This window comes from Selaginella moellendorffii, unplaced genomic scaffold, assembly GCF_000143415.4.
Source record: "Selaginella moellendorffii unplaced genomic scaffold, v1.0 SELMOscaffold_60, whole genome shotgun sequence".
NCBI lineage: Eukaryota > Viridiplantae > Streptophyta > Lycopodiopsida > Selaginellales > Selaginellaceae > Selaginella > Selaginella moellendorffii.
In genome coordinates this window covers 362,283-381,166 of record NW_003314321.1, presented here as the reverse complement: position 1 = coordinate 381,166, position 18,884 = coordinate 362,283, and the positions used below count along the sequence as shown (strand labels likewise).

General features: G+C 44.2%; 6 protein-coding genes across 8 annotated transcripts; 3 read left to right on the top strand and 3 right to left on the bottom strand.

The window, feature by feature from the left end:
• Nucleotides 1–598: 598 nt before the first annotated feature.
• Nucleotides 599–2,226, bottom strand: LOC9644662 (26S proteasome regulatory subunit 6B homolog). Its single transcript, XM_002983824.2, has 6 exons — nucleotides 1,745–2,226; nucleotides 1,434–1,664; nucleotides 1,222–1,380; nucleotides 1,020–1,172; nucleotides 882–965; nucleotides 599–830 (listed from the first exon to the last, which is right to left on the bottom strand). The coding sequence occupies exons 1-6, from the start codon at nucleotides 2,207–2,209 to the stop codon at nucleotides 696–698; spliced, it is 1,227 nt and encodes a 408-aa protein (XP_002983870.1). The 5' UTR covers nucleotides 2,210–2,226; the 3' UTR covers nucleotides 599–695.
• Nucleotides 2,227–7,719: 5,493 nt separating this feature from the next.
• On the top strand, nucleotides 7,720–8,666 carry LOC9644320 (early nodulin-75). The gene is made up of 2 exons (XM_024688985.1): nucleotides 7,720–8,207; nucleotides 8,261–8,666. Exons 1-2 carry the CDS (start codon nucleotides 7,720–7,722, stop codon nucleotides 8,664–8,666), a joined length of 894 nt encoding a protein of 297 aa, XP_024544753.1.
• A 1,550-nt stretch (nucleotides 8,667–10,216) lies between these two features.
• On the top strand, nucleotides 10,217–11,165 carry LOC9644319 (pentatricopeptide repeat-containing protein At4g18840). The gene is made up of 2 exons (XM_024688984.1): nucleotides 10,217–10,592; nucleotides 10,690–11,165. The coding sequence occupies exons 1-2, from the start codon at nucleotides 10,217–10,219 to the stop codon at nucleotides 11,163–11,165; spliced, it is 852 nt and encodes a 283-aa protein (XP_024544752.1).
• A 1,248-nt stretch (nucleotides 11,166–12,413) lies between these two features.
• LOC9644660 (GTPase ERA1, chloroplastic) lies at nucleotides 12,414–14,254 on the bottom strand. Of its 2 annotated transcripts, none has more exons than XM_002983822.2 (9): nucleotides 13,921–14,254; nucleotides 13,715–13,860; nucleotides 13,483–13,623; nucleotides 13,313–13,426; nucleotides 13,112–13,237; nucleotides 12,968–13,066; nucleotides 12,811–12,915; nucleotides 12,674–12,754; nucleotides 12,414–12,624 (listed from the first exon to the last, which is right to left on the bottom strand). In XM_002983822.2, exons 1-9 carry the CDS (start codon nucleotides 14,228–14,230, stop codon nucleotides 12,532–12,534), a joined length of 1,215 nt encoding a protein of 404 aa, XP_002983868.2. In that variant the 5' UTR covers nucleotides 14,231–14,254; the 3' UTR covers nucleotides 12,414–12,531. The 2 variants fall into 2 exon arrangements, 1 of the variants encoding a protein (XP_002983868.2); XR_002994076.1 differs by having other exon boundaries at nucleotides 12,535–12,624; nucleotides 12,674–12,762.
• Nucleotides 14,255–14,312: 58 nt separating this feature from the next.
• LOC9644318 (SNF1-related protein kinase regulatory subunit gamma-1) lies at nucleotides 14,313–16,518 on the top strand. The gene is made up of 8 exons (XM_002983957.2): nucleotides 14,313–14,395; nucleotides 14,451–14,680; nucleotides 14,791–14,960; nucleotides 15,021–15,206; nucleotides 15,275–15,433; nucleotides 15,488–15,570; nucleotides 15,767–15,967; nucleotides 16,014–16,518. The coding sequence occupies exons 2-8, from the start codon at nucleotides 14,482–14,484 to the stop codon at nucleotides 16,420–16,422; spliced, it is 1,407 nt and encodes a 468-aa protein (XP_002984003.1). The 5' UTR covers nucleotides 14,313–14,395; nucleotides 14,451–14,481; the 3' UTR covers nucleotides 16,423–16,518.
• Nucleotides 16,519–18,847, bottom strand: LOC112351361. Of its 2 annotated transcripts, XM_024689109.1 has the most exons (14): nucleotides 18,700–18,846; nucleotides 18,599–18,654; nucleotides 18,348–18,522; nucleotides 18,184–18,285; nucleotides 18,048–18,119; nucleotides 17,875–17,985; nucleotides 17,750–17,827; nucleotides 17,633–17,695; nucleotides 17,478–17,574; nucleotides 17,337–17,415; nucleotides 17,076–17,284; nucleotides 16,867–17,012; nucleotides 16,688–16,810; nucleotides 16,519–16,626 (listed from the first exon to the last, which is right to left on the bottom strand). In XM_024689109.1, exons 1-14 carry the CDS (start codon nucleotides 18,772–18,774, stop codon nucleotides 16,531–16,533), a joined length of 1,482 nt encoding a protein of 493 aa, XP_024544877.1. In that variant the 5' UTR covers nucleotides 18,775–18,846; the 3' UTR covers nucleotides 16,519–16,530. The 2 variants fall into 2 exon arrangements, with proteins under 2 accessions (XP_024544877.1, XP_024544876.1); XM_024689108.1 differs by having other exon boundaries at nucleotides 16,867–17,284; nucleotides 18,700–18,847.
• Nucleotides 18,848–18,884: the final 37 nt, after the last annotated feature.

Below are 18,884 nucleotides of genomic sequence, written 5' to 3'. Positions count from 1 at the left end.
TATTAGGCATCTTAAACATTTTGCAACAAGGGAAGAAGCTAGAAAAGCTGCTAAACAGAAGTAAGTTTCCTAGAAATATCCTAAACCGCATAAGCTATGGATCAAGAGGCCGAAATATCAAAGAATGAGTCACAAAAAAATGCACGTATTTTGCAAGCTGCAATACCGCCACCTGGATCACTCTATTGTAAAACTTCTAATCGAAACCCTGGCACCTCGATCTCGGCCAAGCACAGCGACAAATCACTTGTGGGGCGACTGGATCATGTGGAGGAATGAGTATGTGCATGGGCTTGATTCTACAGGCTTTTCTAATACTTGAGAAGCTGCAAAAATTTAAAAGGATGTAAAAGGGGAGTCTGTCTAAAGTTAAGCACTAAGCATGAATTTGTTCTTATTTTTTTCAGTTTCTCGCACCAAAATAAGTTGGGTATCAAGTTGTGGTTTTGAAATGAAAGACTTTGATGTCCTTGCTGGTTGTCAAAGCTGGAAATACCTACATCAAAGTCCCTGAAAATGGCAGGAGGAAAAGATCACAATAGAAGCAAAAAACAATTGATCATAGATGGATATGATCTATTACTTGTTAAACAAACAATAGAAGAATATCCTAGAATAGTTCTAGGAATTTTTAAATTCCTATTTTTAAAACTTTAAAACATTAAGGGTGAACTTAAATATAATAGTTCAGGAAGCTACTTATAAAACTCGAAATCGGTGTCCGACTTTTTCACGTTGGTCCTGTAGCCCTTCTCAAAGTCCTTGGGAAGAATAACGTAGCGATTCTTCCTCACCGCATGCATGCCTGCCTCTTGACATATCGCAGCAATCTGGATAAAGGAAATGCGTCAGAGTAAAGCCCAAGACAAACGGCTCTCTACCTCGGCGGCGCTTATTTTATCAGGCCGAGAAACATAGTCCTCGAGATCCACTTCATCGCTCAGATTCATCTTTGCCGTGCAAACCTGGACTAAGCACTGTCAAGAAAGCTTTCTTCGCAAGAACGTCTGCACAGAAACCTGGAAAACGAGCCGCTTTTGCCGCCTGTCGGGCAGAGGGAACTCAATCTTCCTGTCAAGTCTTCCCGGACGCAAGAGCGCGGGATCCAAAGTGTCCGCACGGTTTGTAGCCATGATAACCTTCACATTCACGGTTTGATCGAAACCATCCATCTGAGAAGCACAAGGACGTCAGCGGCTTACTCTACTTGGTTCCTTTTACCTGGTTGAGCAGCTCCATCAGAATACGCTGGACTTCACGGTCAGCGCCAGTTTGAGCATCAAACCGAGCCGTGGCAATGGCATCAATCTCATCGATAAAGATGATTGCCGGTGCGTTCTCTTTCGCCAGCCTGAAAACATCACGCACCATTCGAGGTCCCTGTGCCACAGAAGACAAGCGTGAAGAGAAAGAAAAAAGAAAAGGTTCCACACCTCTCCAAGATACTTCTGGACGAACTCCGAGCCCACAACGCGGATGAAAGCGGCAGTGGTGTGGTGCGCGACGGCCTTTGCAAGCATGGTTTTCCCAGTGCCTGGAGGGCCATAAAGTAAAACACCTCTAGGTGGATCGATACCAATCTGCTTGTATAGCTCGTGGTGCGTCAGAGGAAGCTCCACGGCCTCGCGGATTTCTTGCTTCTGGATGTCACAGCCTCCAATATCCTGAAAGAAACAAAGAAAGAAGTGCTTAGACCCAAGAACACGAGCCCTCAAGAGTCGCAAGAAGAAAGAAAAATTCTTACGTTATAGGCGACGTCTGGCTTTTCCGACTGTGTCAAGAGAGAAATGCTGGAATCCGCCTCTGGAGGAAGGACGTCGACGAGCGCATTGGAATGGCGGTGCAAGGCAACCGAAGACGAGGGCTTGAGGAGCTCGCGATTGACAGTGCTGAGGATCCTCACGTAGTAATTGGAGCCCGTGGTCGATCCCACGATACCGTTGTTCTGATCTACCATCTCGATGAACTGACCAATGACGAGCGGCACCGACTGGATGCGCTTCACCTCCTCCTGCGCGCGCAGGAGCTCCCGCTTGAGATTCTTGAGCTCGTCCTTGATGTACTCCTCCTGGATGTCCACGAATTCGAGGCGGCGGTGGAGGGATTTGTACCAGGTGTAGAGATCATCGCCATCCGTCACGTCCGCCTGCGCTGCCTCCTCGAAGATCGATTTGAGCGCGGGCGGAAGATCGCTCGCGACTACTGCCATGGCTACAAGAACCCTAACCCTAGCCCAGCAGTATATCCCTTTTGATTTGTATATTCTTTTTTACTAAACATCGTTAAGCAATAAACTTGGATTTATTGGATCTAAGAAGGAAAAAGAGAGAGAAATTAAGATATCAAATACCTGGTGTTTCCTATCAACAAAATCGTTGATGTCCAACTTGAAATTCCTTAAGACCTCATTTCCTTCACATACCTTCCCTAGCAAAATTGCGTTCTATGACTCTTTCTTGACTAGGATCTCGATCTCTATAAAGTCCTACGTACTGCACTACATTGACCTGGTAGAAAGAAAAATGAAAAAGAGAAGAGAATATAGATGCAAGCAATAAAATTATTTGACATTACCTGAGAACAGTACTTGATCAGTTGAAATCTTCTTGTGAAAGACCTCCAAGACAAATAATCGTTCTTGATGCTCGCTCACAGAATCCTGCATAGACGCCTTACTCTAATCTCTGACAAAAAAGTCCAGCCTTAAGTGGAAACAACAGAAGTTCCATGCTCCATATTCTGGACCTTCGCCGTTCATCCCGTTTTTCTTCTCACACCACTAACATTCACAAGTGTGCTATCCCTGTACAAGTTCAAACATATCTCGCCTTGCTTCACTTTGTTGAGCACCAAGAGCGTTGGCTTAGATTTGATGCGATTGACAATCCAAGATACCAAGAAAACCTGAGAGAGCGAGCAGAAAAAGAGTCAATGATTTTTATAAGAACAGACTATAGCATGCTTGCTTGCGGGGATGGCAAATATCCGCAACCAGGAGGAGGCAATTGGACTTGATAGTGGCGTTTCACACACTTTTCATCACCAATTCGTCCGATAACGATAAGAGTTTTAGTTTCATGTTTGTTTTCTCCGCCTAAAACGGTCTCTGCTTGTTTCTTTCTGGTCTCTGCTTGTTTCTTTTTGTGTTCTCTTTTTGGAGCTTGAAGCTAGTGACACGATGGTTTCGGCAATCACATACCTCTACAAATACAAGCTTTAGACGCACCCATGCGAGACGATAGACTACTAGTAAATTCACCACTGGCTGATGGTGCTATGGGCTCTTCAGGTTTATTCCTTTTGGCCATCTTTTGACTTCCTTCTCCTCAGGAGCTAGAGGTCGAGGAGAGACAAGCAGAGATGGCAGAGTTAGTCAGAGGCAAAGGATGAAAGTGAAATGAGAGTGAAAGGTTTGCATTTGGGATGATCTTTCTTTCCTCTTGTTTTTTTTTTACAGATTTTTCTTTTTTAGAAAAAATATCTACTAATGATCGTTCTCTATCTATGAGGTCGTCTTGCATTCGCTTCTCAGCTATGTTTTTTTTCTTTATTTGTTTGCGTTGATAACCTTGAGAATGTTGGGACTGCAAATGGTGGTCCACAGGATGTTATCTTGTCTACATTAGATCTGGTGATGGACTCTATTAATGAAAAATATAGTTATGCATATGGAAAAGCATTTGCATATTTTAACGATATTGTGTCATTCTGAGTGCTTGTAGTTACATGGCTTCTCAACCCTATTAATGATGAAGGATGTCAATTTAATAGAAATAGTGGTGCTAGTAGAGAAGATATAAAAACTAATTTATACCAAATTTTAAGGTTATGATGCTTTAGTGCCAATATTTTCTAGAGTATAAAATACCTAAGATGTCAATAGAAAACCTTATAAACAAGACTAAGATTATAGAAAAAATCCCTCAAGAATTATATGATTGTTGCATTATATTTCTGGAGAGGACTATTTTTGCCATTATGGAGCCTGGCATAATGATATTTATATTGGAATAGTAATACTGGTAATGATAGACAATATGGCTCCAGATTAAGGCTTCAAAACTGATGGTAATATGGTTCTAAGTGGATATTAAATATATACAATTAACAAATATTGTTCTCCATCACTATGTGAGCTATCATTCATTCTTATTATACAAATTTATTGTTGTATTGTATTTTATCAGGAGAAGTAGATTTTGTTTTCTATCATACATAATTTATAGAATAAAATAACTAAAAATTGTACCATCTGCGAAAATATTAATTAATTTATGAACTGAGATATATATCATTTGCTATATTATAAACTTTTCATTGGAGTTTTTACAACTTGTACAATTCTTAATGACAACCAAGCTCCTTATCACCCAATGGACAATCCATTTCATTTTGGTGATCCTCTAGGTTTGTTATTATTATTATGAATGCATCAATGTTTCGCATTTTCATTGTTCCTATAAAGGCAATCCTCATGACTTCCACCCACTCTCTCTCTCTCTCTCTCTCTCTCTCTCACTCTCTCTCACTCTCACTCACTCACTCACTCATTCATTTATATATATATACATATATATATATATATATATATATATATATATATATATATATATATATATATATATATATATATATATATATATATATATATATATATATATAACAATAATTCATCATCAAATTATGTAAAATTCTCAAATCTATGAAATGTTTGAAAATACAACATAACCCTTTTAAGTCTCATAAACCTCATCCAAAAGAGTAATTTATCTTTTCACCTTATGGACACAAACCCAATCAACAAACTCTATTGAGGATGATTGCTTCTTTCTTTCTTTTTTCTTTGGATTTTCTTCTTGTAGTGGTGCCAACACAGCACATCAAATTGCAGCAATCATAAGTTTTTCACACATAATAAAGTTTGGTGCAATCCCCTGTGGTCATCTATTGGGATATGTGTAGTTTTGAGTGAGATTCCCTAAAATATTCCACTATTAGAATATTTAACGGATGTGAGGGATATTCTGGGAGAGGGGGTATATACCCCATTGTTAGCGTTTTAGGAGGTTCATACATAAGCAGCACTTGAGTGATGAGAGACTGGTGTGTTCTATGGTGAGGGCTTCCCTTTCAATAATAGCACAAAATCTTTGTCTAAAAAATTCATTGATATTAAAACAATAATTTTATTAAAAATATAAGAAGAAAGAAGGGAGAGGAGCTTGAGAAAAATTGTTATCATTAGCTATAAAACTCCTTGGGTGATGAACAACCTCAAAGTCATATATATTAAATATAAACCCATTAAGCAATTTAATTATTCCACTTCAATAATGAAATGAGTATAATATGATTGCCATATCCAAGAACTATGTAAGTATGTATAAAAATTTTCAAAATTCTAAATTGCTATTAGACAGTCCTTTGTCATAGAGTAGTCCACCTCTACTAATTGTAATATAAAGATAATGTACATAATAGGATAACATTGATCAAGCACATTTATGATTTCTTGCATCAACACATCTCTGAGACCAATATAATAAGCATTGTTGCATAAGATGAAATGTTAAGTATAATCAAGATATGCTAAAACTAAAGGATTTGTTAACACTTCTTTGAGTTCTATAAATGTTTGTTTGCACTTCTTAAACCAAATAAAAAATGATGTTAATGACTTTAATAATGCTTACAATAATGATTAATAAAAAGACCAAGATATTACACTTTGTCAAGAAAGCACTACATATTTCAAAATAGGAATTTCAATATAACCACAAGTTTGATAAAATTAATTTACAAACCCTTGCAAGAAATGTAATATCTAAATAAGTCATATCCTTATATCCAAATATGCATTTTGACCATTTCACTTTCAAACCAACTTCCTGCAACTAATCAAATGCCTTATGAACATTATAGATTTACTTCTCCCATTTCTTCTTTGAGTGGATAAAGATATCATCAATAATGTTAATAATCACTTTTGGCATATTGCAAGGAACTTCATCCATCATTTATTGAAAATTTGCTACAACATTATTCAAACCTAATAGCATCATCAAAAACTTATACAAACCAAATAATGTAAAAAAAATAGTATTATAAACATTTTTGGCCATGACATTTGTCAATACCCAAAAACAAAATCAAACTTAGTGAAATAATGACTTATCCTCAAACAATCCAGAAAATATATCTAAGATGGTCACAATATTTAATGGGTGATAATTGATTTAAAACCAAATACTCTCCAAGATTCATCACAAAATAAAGTTCACATGCCTAAAAACTCTAAGATTTTTGGATAACACTATTTTCTAATATCTCTTTGACATTTGTTTATAAGAATTTTAATCTTCTTAAATGATTGATGTTGATGACCAATCAATCCTCCAGCTCCCCGAGAACTCAATTGTATCTAGCTTATAATGCAGCAGCTATTGTCCACACCCCCCACTTCTGGCCACTCTCTTCCTCCAATGTGTCACCAACTTTACAACCTCACTAGGTGGAAGCTGGATCCACTCTGGCTATTTCTATCACTGCCAGTCTCATGCCTCAAGATGAGAAGCATGGTGTGGTGAGAGAAGTTCTTCTACATGTCTCAGAATGATTGTCTTATCCAGATATGGTGATCGGACTTCTTTTTCATTCTTTCCATTCTGCAGGAGTTGAGACGAAACTACCATTGTAAAAACCTCTTGTGAGTGAGATGTGGAGAGTGCAAATTTAAATAATTTTGGTAGAAAAGCTATAGTTCTTTGATAGAACCAAGCATAGGACTGGATCTCCATAGAAGTATTGTCAAGAAGTCGCGCCCAGTGAAACACTTTCCTGGCACTGCTGGGCAGAATTCTTTGGATATGGAGTAAGGAATGTTCAATGCACTGGAAGTGATTGCCAGGGATTACTCGCATTTAACAGATGAAAATTAAAATAGATTCTTAAAAGATACCATTTTTAGGGGTTCTTGTCGTGCGAGTAAAGTAAGCCCTAGTCCTGCGAGTAAGCGAGAGCAAGTAAGTTTGCGTTTGTTTTTTTGTGTGATCAACGATGGCAAGAGTTCTTCCTCCTTGGAGGCCTGCTGGAGCTGTAAAGACGCTGCCACTGTCACCACGAGCGCTACGACGAGCAGGTCCTGGTGCAGTGCCACCTCCTCCTCGGCAAGCAGGGCAAGCAACTCCTCCACGAGCAGTTTCTCCTCGGTCACCACGAGTAGCAGGATCTGCACTGGCACCACCGAGCTCGCCACGATCTTCTCGAGCGGCTCCTCATCCTCCTCGGGCCGTGTCGCCACCACAAGCGGCTCCTCATCCTCCTCGGGCAGTGTCGCCACCACTGCCACCTGCTCACGGTCAAGAGACTCCTCCTCCTCCTCCGCGGGGAGTGTCTCATCATCGGCTAGCACCACCATCTGAGAGCAAGGCTCCTCCTCCTCCTCGGCCAGTGTCTCATCGTCCGCTAGCACCACCATCTGAGAGCAAGGCTCCTCCTCCTCCTGGGCCAGTGTCTCATCGTCCGCTAGCACCACCATCTGAGAGCAAGGCTCCTCCTCCTCCTCGGCCAGTGTCTCATCGTCCGCTAGCACCACCATCTGAGAGCAAGGCTCCTCCTCCTCCTCGGCCAGTGTCTCATCGTCCGCTAGCACCACCATCTGAGAGCAAGGCTCCTCCTCCTCAAGCAAGCAGCAACAATGCTCCAGGACGCCACAAGGGGATGCCGCCACAAGCTCATCACGGCCCAGCAGCTCCTCCTCGGGAGCAGGGACATGTTCCTCCACATCGTGGCTCTGGACCTCATCACCGGAGGCGATCACGGTATGGCTTTCATTGCTCTATGGCTCCTGTTAACGTTGGATGTTCCAGGAGCAAACCACGGCATCATGCTCCCCGTGCTAATACACCACCACCGGGTCATTCTCCACCGAGGCGAGCTTCACCAAGCAACGCTCCTCCTCGGGCAGTGGCGCCTCATCCTCCACCATCTCACAGTCGAGAGCACAGGGCTCCTCCTCCTCCAGCAAGGGATCATCCAGCAGCACCGCCTCCTCCTCCTCCAGCAAGGGATCATGGTCGCCATAGGGAGAAGGGGCCGCCACCTCAATCTCCCCCACACAGCCGCCCTGCAACTCATGGCACGGCTCCTCCACATCGCGGCTCACCTTCAGGCGGGAGGACGCCTTCAGCTCGCTCGCCACCTTTCAGGTACTATGGGTTTTTCATTGTTTGCCACCTGCTAAAAGTTTTTGGTATTTCAGGAGCAAACCACCTCCTACACCGTGGAGTGCTGGTTCGGAGACACCTCCTGCTCATCAAACCAGCGAGCATCCCGCAAATGGTGATGGAACTAGCAGCGGAGGGAATCCGTGGACGTGGGATTGGGATTGGGATCCAACCATAGAGTGGCAGCCTGGTTACGTTCCAGCTACCGGCAGCCACAGCAGTGGCTCCATCAGCCCTGCTCTTCCTCCTCCTCCTCATGGCGGGAACTCGGCTCCAGCGGTTGCAGGAGTGGCAGCGGTCGTGTGGATTCCTCTCGTGGGGCTCGTGTTGGTTATTCTTGTCCTGCTGCTCCTGGTTGTGCGGTCGTGCCTCCGCCGCCGCGAGAGGAACAGGGACGAAGTATTCATCTACAATGCTGCTGTGGCTTCCGATCATTATTGAGAGTGCAACAAGGTTATGAAGAAGACTCTCTCTAGAATGAACTACACAACAACACATCTCTAAGAAAGGAGATCTCCAAGGAAAGGACTACACACAAAAACGAGAAGCAAGGAATTTGCAATGGATCAGACATATCTGCCAAAAGGACTACACAGAAAAGCGAGAAGCAAGGCCTCAACATGTATGTCTACCGAAAGGACTACATAGAGACTATAGAAGCAAGGCCACAACATATATCTCAACAGAAAGGATTACACAGAGAGAAGAGAAGCAAGGCCGCAACATATCCCTATTGAAAGATGGCGAAGAAGAAACATTAGATTAGTGTGTGAAGTGTGGATTTGATTAGAGTGTGCAGTGATTGTAGAAGCTACAAGTTCTTGTCATGGAAATTATCTTTATTCACAAACAGCGCAAACTCTACAAAAACGCTTCAAAACTCGCTAAAGTTGAAGCGGCACCCAAGCTGCGTTTGAGGCTCGATGAAAGGACCGAGTGGATTGCGGCCTTGCTGAAAGCCTCGGTGGTATGGATGCCGCCCCAGCTCACGTAGTGCTTTGGCCTAGAACAGGCCACTGACCACTCCCTGCGTTCCACAGGGAACTCGCGGATCATAGTTGTTTCCAGTCCCGCAGCAAGCTTCTGGTCCGTTCTGAAACCTTGGAAGCAAAGCAAGAACGATTCGTAATTAGAGGAGAGGATCGTATAGCATGCCGGTTACCATTGCGGCCATGGCGACGTAGATAAGCCTCCGGACGGAGTCCCCAAAGCTGGCTCGCAGCACGTCTATGGTGACTCTGAGAAGCTCGTTGTGAAGAACTGTAGGCAGCCCATGGCCTGGCGAACCTGGTCAGGAACTCGGGCGAGCATCCCAGAGGTGGAAGATTGAAGACCATGAAGTTGGCCGCTCTGAAAGGAACTACACGAGGAAAAGTATTGGTGAGGTTAAAACACATCAGTCTAGAGGAAAAGTTACCAGAACAGTCGCTGTGATGTTCTCCACGACGTGGGGGATTACAGTGCGTTCCGTCTTGTTCTCGCGGAAGAATGCGTATCTGTTGTTGTAGAGACCCGATTCCTCGTTAGGCAAAGGCTGGTGATCTTGGCTGAGTGAAAAACCAAGTAGAAATGGGAGAGATAAAATAACCAACTTACCTAGAGATTGATTCCCAAGAGCATCTCTCACGAGCCACTGGATCTGAGGCATGAGAGGGTATGGGTTCTGCCGAGATCCAATCGAGCTGGCAGTCCTCCCTCCTGGAAATTCGAGACACCAATTCCCAACGCCTAAGCTGCGGATCGCCCAAAAGAAGATGAGATTCGAGCAAGGAGAATGATATTACCGACGACATCCAGCATCAGGCGCCCATCCGAGAGCCGCCGCTTGCAGTAGGACTCCTCGTCCGGAGGTTCCCGACATCGCCCCAATCGTCGCCAAAGCCGAAGAGCAGAACCCTAAACCAGGAAAATTGGCGGGATAGAAAGGTCGATATTTTAGATTTCGAATTCCCGCCACTTTCAAAACTAGGGCTTACGGCTAGCTAGGGTTTATGCTATGGAGTGTCGGGCGGCATGTGCATGGCCGGAAGAGATCCTTAGGCCTAGGTTTCTGCTGCATTGCCGGTGTCGTGCGCTCCTCGAGGGCCAGAAACCTAGAAGCGCTTCTGGAGGCGGCGGAATCATCGCCAGATCGCGAGAGGATCAGGCATTTCAAGGCGCTGCCGCAGGTCCAGAGGCTCCATCGACTGATCTCTTCCAGCGATGACGATGGCAGGCTTGACGATGGAGATTTTTTCTTCGCGGGTAAGCTCCTCGACACGTACTTGAAATGTGGCGCGCTGGAAGACGCCAGGGACGTCTTTTCTCGTCTTCCTTCGCAGGGAGTGATAGCTTGGACTAGAATGATCGCCGGATTCATCGAGCAGGGTGATGAAGAATGAGCCATGATTTTCTACTTCCAGTGCAAAGAGATGGAGTCAAGCCCGACCACTTCACGCTCGTCACGATCTTAAATCTCTGTCAGGCTCCAAGGGATCTGGAGCTGGGGATTGGGATCCACAGGAGGATCGCGAGAATGCTGTGGTCCGGAATGCACTGGTTGGGATGTACCCGAGGTATGGAAGTCCAGAGCTCGCCAAGAGAGTGTTTGATAGGCTCGTTTACCGCGACTTAGCGACTTGGAACGGTATTCTCTCGGCCTTCTCTCAAGAACAGGATGGTTCCAGTGACACTTTCCAAATCTTCCGGACAATGCTGCTGGAAGGGACGGCTCCAAATCGGCGGAGTTTCGTCACCATTTTGGAAGCTTGCTCGAGCTCGAGAGATTTGTCAAAGGGACGGGAGATCCGTGTGGGTTTACAGGGCTGTGGACTCGACTCGAACAGCTTCGTAGCTGCAGCACTGATTAACTTTTATAGCCGGTGCGGGGATTTGGACGGAGCACGGAGAGTTTTCTCGGGAGTCTCGACCAAGGTGGCCTCTACAGAAGAATGCAACTAGAGGGATTCCAGCCAAACGAAGTTACTACTCAAGGCTCCTGCTAGCGAAGAGTTCTCTTGGGCTTTGGAACGAGCTCGTGATGGAGGCTGGATTTATCTCGCACGGGTTTGTCCGCACCTCTCTCGTCAATTCTTTCGGGAGATCTGGGAGACTAGCCGAAGCTCGCAGGATCTTTGACGAACACTGCGATGAGAAGGAAATTTTTTTATATTTATAAAAAAAAAATCTTCAGTGAGGTGAAAAGCTAAATTATCTTGAGGCTTAAAAGGTTAAGTTGTATTTTTAAACGCTTCATAGATTTGAGAATTTTACATAATTTTCTGATGAATTATTATTTTGATATTTATATATTCTTAATATCACCTTAAAAGACAACTTTTTTTACTTGGTGAGGATTGTTTTTATGACCATTTAGATGTCAAGAAGGAAGCCCTTTCATATGGAAAGAAACACACCAATCTATCATCATGCTCAAAAGTATTTTTAAGGTATCATCTGGACAATGTTTAAGCACAACATCTAGAAAATTCACTGATGCTATCACAATTCACTTCTCAAGAACATAAGGAAAAGAGAGGGAAGATGGCAGCATTACTATGAAGTATTTCAAACTTGTAAATTTGAAATTTCATAGCCTAACAAATAATAAAGCCAACCAAATTCTCCCCTCAATTAGCACTTAATCCTTCTATGCTATGGAGTAATTTATCTTTATTGGCTAAAATGTATAACCAATGTATGCAGTTGGATGATGTTTAGCAAGCACACTCATATTCTCTTGCATTAAAACACTGTTAAGACCAATGTCACTAGCAAGATCAAAAGTACAAGCATAATCAGACTAAAATTGGACTAGTCATGGGTTTATAAATGCCTGCTCATAATTTTCTGACCAAACCAAAAATGACATCTACATGCATCACAATCAGAGAGCTGTCTAATGAATTAATTTAGACATTGCATTTTGCCAAGAGAATGTTGCCCCACTTTGGCATACAATACATCACTTCAGAATGGTCACAACTTTATTATAACAAACTTTGTCTGAAATGCAAATAAATGGTTGACAAATCAAAACTTCGTCTATTATACGAAATCAAACTTGATAAACCATCTCCACCCCATGTGTCATGCTAGGCAAATAAGGTGGCAAGTTTATAAAGTGGCAATCCTTCAAAAATTATGCATAAGTAGTGTCAAGCAAGAACAAGTAAGAATGCATTACACTGCTTACTTGTGGATCCAATATTGCCTCTCTTGACTTTAGTTTTTATCAGATTGGATTTAGTTTCGGGCTAATACTAATAATAATAAACATAATAAAGAAAATGAAACTCTAAATGGATATACTCAACTTAAACCAGGATTATAATGAAGCACTAGCAATTTTTCCAGAGTAACCAAAATGCTCCAAAAGCTCCTCGTTCTTTCTCCAATCTTCCTTCACTTTAACTTTGATCTGCTAAGACAAAGTCATAAGAGATTAAGGAATACATGAACTCAAATACCTCCAAGTAGCATTTCCTATCAACAAAATCCTCGATGTCCAGACGAGCAGCAGTAGCCAGAGTTTTTAAAGCCTTTCCTTCCTGAAATTCTTTAAGAACTCAATGAGATCAGACTGGATTTTTCTTTCTTCACATACCTTCCCCAGCAAAATTGCCTTCTGCGACTCTTTCTCGACTAAAATCTCGATCTCTATAAAGTCCTTTGCGGGTGCTTCCCTTTCGACGTAGCGCACTACATTGACCTGGTAGACAGAAGAGAAGTTTGATGCAAGCAATAAACTTATTCGAAATCACCTGAGAACAGTATGGGATCTCCTCCCGATATAGTTGAAAGATCTTCTCGCGGAAGATCTCCGAGACAAAGAATCGTTCTTGATGCTCGCTCACAATATCCTGCATAGAAGTCTTACTCTAATCGCTGAAGTAGTCCAGCCTTACCCGTGGATAGTATGCGGGGCCGAGTGGAAGCTTGGAAACCAGCCACTGCTTCACTTCTTCGATTCCAAGCCCAAACTTGGCGCTCACTGGTATGACCTCGTCCATCCCGCTGTTCTTCTCATACCACTAACATTCACAAGCCTGCTATCAGAACAAACACTGCAAGAATTCAACACACAGACATATTCAAACAAACGGTACCTCTTGCTTCTTTTGTATCTCGCTTTGCTTCACTTTGTCTTTCTTGTTGAGCACCAGGAGCGTTGGCTTGGATTTTATGAGATTGACAGCACCTTCATCCAGAGTCCCAAGAACCTGAGAGAGCGAGCAGGAGAGGAGTCATGTTTTTGTAAGAACAGACTGTAACTTACTTGCTCAGGAGGATGGCAAATATCCGCGATCAGGAGGAGGCAATCGGAATTGATAGTGGCGCTTCGCACACTTTTCATCATCAATTCGTCGAGCTTGTGCATTTGTTTTGTGATCACTCCAGGCGTATCATACAGTATCATCTGAGAGGAGAGCACAAACCAAAAAACCATCAGTCGATATAGCAGCCAAGAACACACGCACGAGAAAAAAAAGAAAGAACAAGAGACTCACTTGATAGTTGGGACCAGAGCAAATTCCCAGAATTCGATGGCGTGTTGTTTGCGGCTTTGCTGTGACAATGGAAAGCTTTTGTCCAATGATACCATTGAGAAGGGTGCTCTTTCCCACATTCGGTTTTCCTATGAGCGCAACATATCCTGCTTGGAATTTGGAGCAATCAGCCACGAAAGAGAGCAAGAAATCCAAGAAAGAATTACCACTGCGATGATCGGCCGCGACTTTCATGCCGTCGTGCGCGACATTCTCCCCATCCTCCTCCTGGTGGATAATCTCATCCGCAAGACTCTCGCGATTAGCCCGCTTCACGACCTCCTCCACCGCAGCTCTTCGATTGGGCTTCTCGGACAAAACAAATATCGTCTTCTCCTGCGGCTTCTCTTGATCATCCTCCTCCCTCACGGCGGCCCTCACCGCGACGCAGTAAATCCTCCGCCTGCTGCGCGGAAATCCACACTCCCTGTGAGGAAATCGCCATCCATCGCTCGCGAACGCCTCAGCAGCGAGCATCGCTCAGCTAGAACCCTAAATCTTATCCCCCGTGCTTCGATCCTGTCCGTCCATCTCGTAGCCGTTATTTCGGAATATAATCTAGGGCGACTTTGTCCACATGTCACTTGGGGCAATTGCTGCGGGTCTTTAGGCGCTGGATGAGCGATCCAAGGATCTAAGCGAGTAAGTTTCTTGTTGCTAGATGGATCACTCACGCGATTGCCTGGCGATCCTCCAGATTGCGGCAGCATTTCGACCGATTTCGAGCCATGGACATCAAGACGCTCGAGGAGCTCGTCGCAGACGGCGATTCTAGCCTGGAGAACAAGAAGGAGGCGGTAATCCACTCCATTGAAGCGGGATCGAGAACAGATACCGAGAACAGCAGCTTGGAGCCTACTGAAGCTCTCAAGGTTTTCTTTGATCGGGTCCCTTTGTTCTCCATCCCAGGGATTGATAACGATAGAGGTATGGTTTCATGTTTGTGTTTGTCGCATGCCTAGAACGGTCTCTTACATTTTTATTTTTTTCTTGGTCCCTGTTTGTTTCTTTTTCTTCTTTTTGGTTCGTGGCTACAGTGGTGGAGCTTGAAGCCAGTGACACGATGGTTTCGGCGATCACATGCCTGTACAAAAACAAGCTTTTAGGCGCACCTGTGCGAGACGATCGATTGCCAGTAAATTCACCACTGGCTGATAAATACATTGGACTCGTGGATTTTTCAGGGATGGTGCTTTGGGCTCTTCAGGTTTGTCACTTCTTCTCTTTTTGTTCCTTTTGGCCAACTTATGACTTCCTTTTTTCTCAGGAGCTAGAGGTCGAGGAGAGACAAGCAGAGGTGGCAGGATTAGTGATCACTCAACGAACCAAAACTGCGTCACAGGCCAAGGACAAGGAATACAGTGAAAAGGATGAAGGCGGAATGGGAGCAAAATTTGTGCAGTCCGGATTTCTTGACTTGATTCAACAGCTCGATGCTGTCAAATCTGCAAAGGTATAAATTTCCAGGTAATCTCGATTTTGTTAATGAACCGATAAAAACTTATTTGTGCCTGTGTGTAGTTGGGAACTCTAGCACAGTCGTTTCGCTGGGGACCATTTCTACCGGTTAAGCACGATGATACACTCTTGCACGTATTGCTGCTACTGTCTAGACACAGGCTTAAAGCTGTCCCGGTGATCGATAGTCAAGATCGATTAGTAAGAGGCTTCGTCACCCAGGTAATTGAGAACAATGTCTTTTGAGTCGGCACTATTCTTTTCTTTTCTTTCCAGAACGCTGCAGTACAGCTGCTTCTTCAATGTAGTGGACTCACTTGGTTTGATACTATTGCGAATAAGCCTCTCACGGAGCTACGGTATGTAGTCGATTTTTCTTTCTCTTTTGCATCCCATGTTGCCTGGTGCTGCCTTCTTGCGTGCGTAAATCAATATATGCGTTCAGTCGACTGGGTTGCTTGAGCAATGTAAATGAAACTGTCAGAAAGTTGAGGTATGCTCAACAGGAACATTTATTCAAGTTTTTTCTAAACCAGGCTCTTGTTTTTCTGACAGAGCACAACTAGGACTTGGAGCATCAGAGGTTGTCTGCGTTAATCACGACGACGTGATTCTAGACGCAATGACAACAATGTGGAAGTTCAGGATAAGTAGCGTCCCTGTTGTGGAGAGAGAGAGCAGGCGTCTCATTGGAAATGTTCGAGGCACGGATGTGCTGCTCATGATCGAAAAACCCGAGCTCTTTCATCAAAGAAGGTATGGAAAACTACTATTCAACGTTTCTACTTCGTTGTTTGTCTAGAACGCTCACGGTGGAGAAGTACATGGAGGTGGAAGCAGAATGGAACCAGAGTGACGTGCTCAGCAACGATGTACCTTTGCAAGAAGAGATCGGCGCATCGATATGTGCGGGAACACTGAGCCTGGGGACCATAGCTCTTCCAAGAATGCTGGATCCTGTCAAGTCTAAGGCCGGGGACACGCTCAAACAGACCATGGAGAAGCTTGTCCATGCCAGGAGCGATAGGAGTTTCGTGGTGGATGACAAGCTTTGCATCGTGGGAGTCATCACGCTCAGGGACATCATCAACCAGTTTGCTCCTCCGCTTGTGGAACCTCCCACGCAGTGGAGTGGCTTCTTCGAGAGTGCTTTGCAGCTCACGGGATCTTCGCTTGAAAGTCCCGAAGAATCAACACCATACTGGAGCTGAAATAGCAGTGAGAAGCAATTGATATACAGAAAAAATCCAGCTTCCATTCACCTCATGTTTATGGCCGCGTCGAGAAATAATCAAAGAATGAATCAATAGTATTCGTTGTTATTGGCACCACAAGTGTTTTTTGTGTGGAAAGGCTTTGGTTTTCGTTTTCTTCACGGACGCCTGCCTTTCAGCTAACAAAGATGGTCTTTCAATCTGTAAGCAAGCTTTGACCGATCAGCCAAAGGGAACAAAGAGAAAGGATAGGGCGTCCGACCTGGTATACTTTGCCGTGTCGTAAATGGTACCGTACTCCGGCCCAGTCGATGAACTGAGACCAGTGAGAATAGACAGCAGACACGGGATAGAGAAAATTGTCCACGACCATTGCAACAAAAACCTGTCAAAGACAAGGCACTGATCTGTATGATAGTTTTCTTTGAAAGTTGTGCTCACCATAAACCAGTTGTAAGTCTTGATGGACACTGGCGGCTTTTCAGGAGATAGCTCGTTGCAGAGACTTATTATCACGGCCGAGAGACGCTGCAACGACAGTGACTCAATCACGGAGCAAATGGCTACAATCCCAGCCATCACAAGTCCTGCCAGAAGATAAAAATAAAATAAAAAAGGTGATCCGTGAGTGAATGGGACAGAAGACAAACCTGTCCTGTACAATATAGCTGCATCCGGAGATGGACAAAGCATCGCTCTGAATGCCACGGCCAGTTGCGCGATCACGAGCACGTATGGAGCTACGAAACTCCACGACAGCCAACAATGCGAGAAGAACAATGCCCGGTTCATAAGCCAGTTAACTTGCGAGTTGTAGGACTCCAGAACAAATGTCTGCTTTCGCAAATAGTTCCAGTACCTGCGAGAAAGGAGAGCGCACCGTTAACACCATCTCAAAACTAAACTATCACCTCGAAAAGCTTAAGTTTTGAGACAGTGGATGGAAGAACACAGCCACGGGAGGTGAGCTGATTACTCGATGATGTGCACCTGCGACCATCAGTTTCACGTATCAAAACAAAACTCGCGATTTTTCTTGTTTTTTTTGTTACCGGCCACAGCAGCAAGAGTCATGTCGTCGGAATAGCCACCATTTCGCAGCCCTGTCACCATATTATAACGATCTTGACGGAAATCTTCTGCATGCATCTAGAATTAAAACATCACTTGTTAAACCCTCCGAGAAAACTTGAGAATCTCGGTATACCATCATGCATCCGCCCCACAAAAAGAAAGTTCTTCCACCGGTCGCAAAACCAATTGAACAGGGCTGATAATCGTCTTGATATCAGTATCTGGAGAGCAAAGTTTTCAAAGTGTTTACCATATGGTACTCATATATGCAATAGCTTCCGAGGCTTCCAGACGGTATGTCAAACGGATAGCCTGTGAGAACAAAAATCTGCACGCCTGGTGACGATCCAGACGGAAAACATGAGCTCAAATTACCTCCGGAGTCATTTTATCAACGAGCGCTCCGACTGTGCCGGGGTGAAGCTGCACGTCGTCGTCCAGAAAGAGAACGTATTTGCTCTCCTTGTGCATGGCAGAAATTCCAGCCTTTAAAACCAAACACGAAGATTTTCTTTTAAGGAAACATTCTGTGAAGACGACGAACTTACCAGCTGGTTGTGAATTTTCTGGCTGCAAGTTGCGGACAAGCCGGCTACCAAAACTTTTGCCAGGACATCATCCTGCAAGTGTCAGCATGCGCGATAAAATCTTCTCACAAGTTCAAGGAAAAGAAGGATACGATACCTTGAGCTCATAGATCAACTTTGATATCGCCGCATAAGCTGGATCTTTCATGCTCTCGACGACGATGATAAACTCGAGCGGGCCTCCATACAACGATATAAGCTAGAAAAAAGAAAGAAAAATTAGCACTAGAAAACCAAGGAGCGAAGAGCATGATTTTCTACCTGGCTCCGCCAATTTCTAATCGTGTGTTCGCCGAATCCCTTGACGGGCATCACCACAGTCACGCGTGGTAGCATCGCTTGAGCACCATGCTCGAAACTCTCCACATCAACGTTGAGAAATGCAAGACTATTTCCATTTCGTTGCGCCCTCTTCATTTTCGCGAGCTCCCGCCCCCTATAGAATCCAATGCTGGCAATGTCAATCCCCACCGCACGAGAATCCATTGCGCAAAAGACCATCAATCACTGACCTTATCATCGTCGCGAATGCCCAGCCCATCGCCAGCGCCAAGTAAATGACGCATCCCTGGAAGAGCATTGGCAATGCACATTGAATCAAGGAGTCACTTACCTGGATCTGGATCGCGACGGCCACCGGATGCGTGGCGAGAGCGCTGGCCACTCCAAACCACGAATCCAGATCCATCGCCTACTCCAGCTCAATCAGATCTAGTGAATCAATCAGGGCTTCTCAACCTTTACTTTTCTTTCCCGCCCTAGGTCAAACACGACTATGTTGTTTTAAGAATTTATGAT

Coding starts and splice junctions, on each gene's coding strand:
- LOC112351361 (XM_024689108.1), bottom strand. CDS start 18,774: ATGGATCTGGATTCGTGGTTTGGAGTGGCCAGCGCTCTCGCCACGCAT. Junction 18,655..18,699: donor CCGTCGCGATCCAGATCCAG/GTAAGTGACTCC, acceptor ATGCTCTTCCAG/GGATGCGTCATTTACTTGGC. Junction 17,696..17,749: donor GCATATATGAGTACCATATG/GTAAACACTTTG, acceptor GACGATTATCAG/CCCTGTTCAATTGGTTTTGC.
- LOC9644319 (XM_024688984.1), top strand. CDS start 10,217: ATGCTATGGAGTGTCGGGCGGCATGTGCATGGCCGGAAGAGATCCTTA. Junction 10,593..10,689: donor CGCCGGATTCATCGAGCAGG/GTGATGAAGAAT, acceptor AATCTCTGTCAG/GCTCCAAGGGATCTGGAGCT.
- LOC9644662 (XM_002983824.2), bottom strand. CDS start 2,209: ATGGCAGTAGTCGCGAGCGATCTTCCGCCCGCGCTCAAATCGATCTTC. Junction 1,665..1,744: donor AGCCAGACGTCGCCTATAAC/GTAAGAATTTTT, acceptor TGTTTCTTTCAG/GATATTGGAGGCTGTGACAT. Junction 1,381..1,433: donor TCCAGAAGTATCTTGGAGAG/GTGTGGAACCTT, acceptor TCTGTGGCACAG/GGACCTCGAATGGTGCGTGA.
- LOC9644318 (XM_002983957.2), top strand. CDS start 14,482: ATGGACATCAAGACGCTCGAGGAGCTCGTCGCAGACGGCGATTCTAGC. Junction 15,434..15,487: donor TAAGAGGCTTCGTCACCCAG/GTAATTGAGAAC, acceptor TTTTCTTTCCAG/AACGCTGCAGTACAGCTGCT. Junction 15,571..15,766: donor AAGCCTCTCACGGAGCTACG/GTATGTAGTCGA, acceptor TTTTTCTGACAG/AGCACAACTAGGACTTGGAG.
- LOC9644660 (XM_002983822.2), bottom strand. CDS start 14,230: ATGCTCGCTGCTGAGGCGTTCGCGAGCGATGGATGGCGATTTCCTCAC. Junction 13,427..13,482: donor TTTGCCATCCTCCTGAGCAA/GTAAGTTACAGT, acceptor TCGCTCTCTCAG/GTTCTTGGGACTCTGGATGA. Junction 13,238..13,312: donor AGATACAAAAGAAGCAAGAG/GTACCGTTTGTT, acceptor TGTGAATGTTAG/TGGTATGAGAAGAACAGCGG.
- LOC9644320 (XM_024688985.1), top strand. CDS start 7,720: ATGCCGCCACAAGCTCATCACGGCCCAGCAGCTCCTCCTCGGGAGCAG. Junction 8,208..8,260: donor GCTCGCTCGCCACCTTTCAG/GTACTATGGGTT, acceptor TTGGTATTTCAG/GAGCAAACCACCTCCTACAC.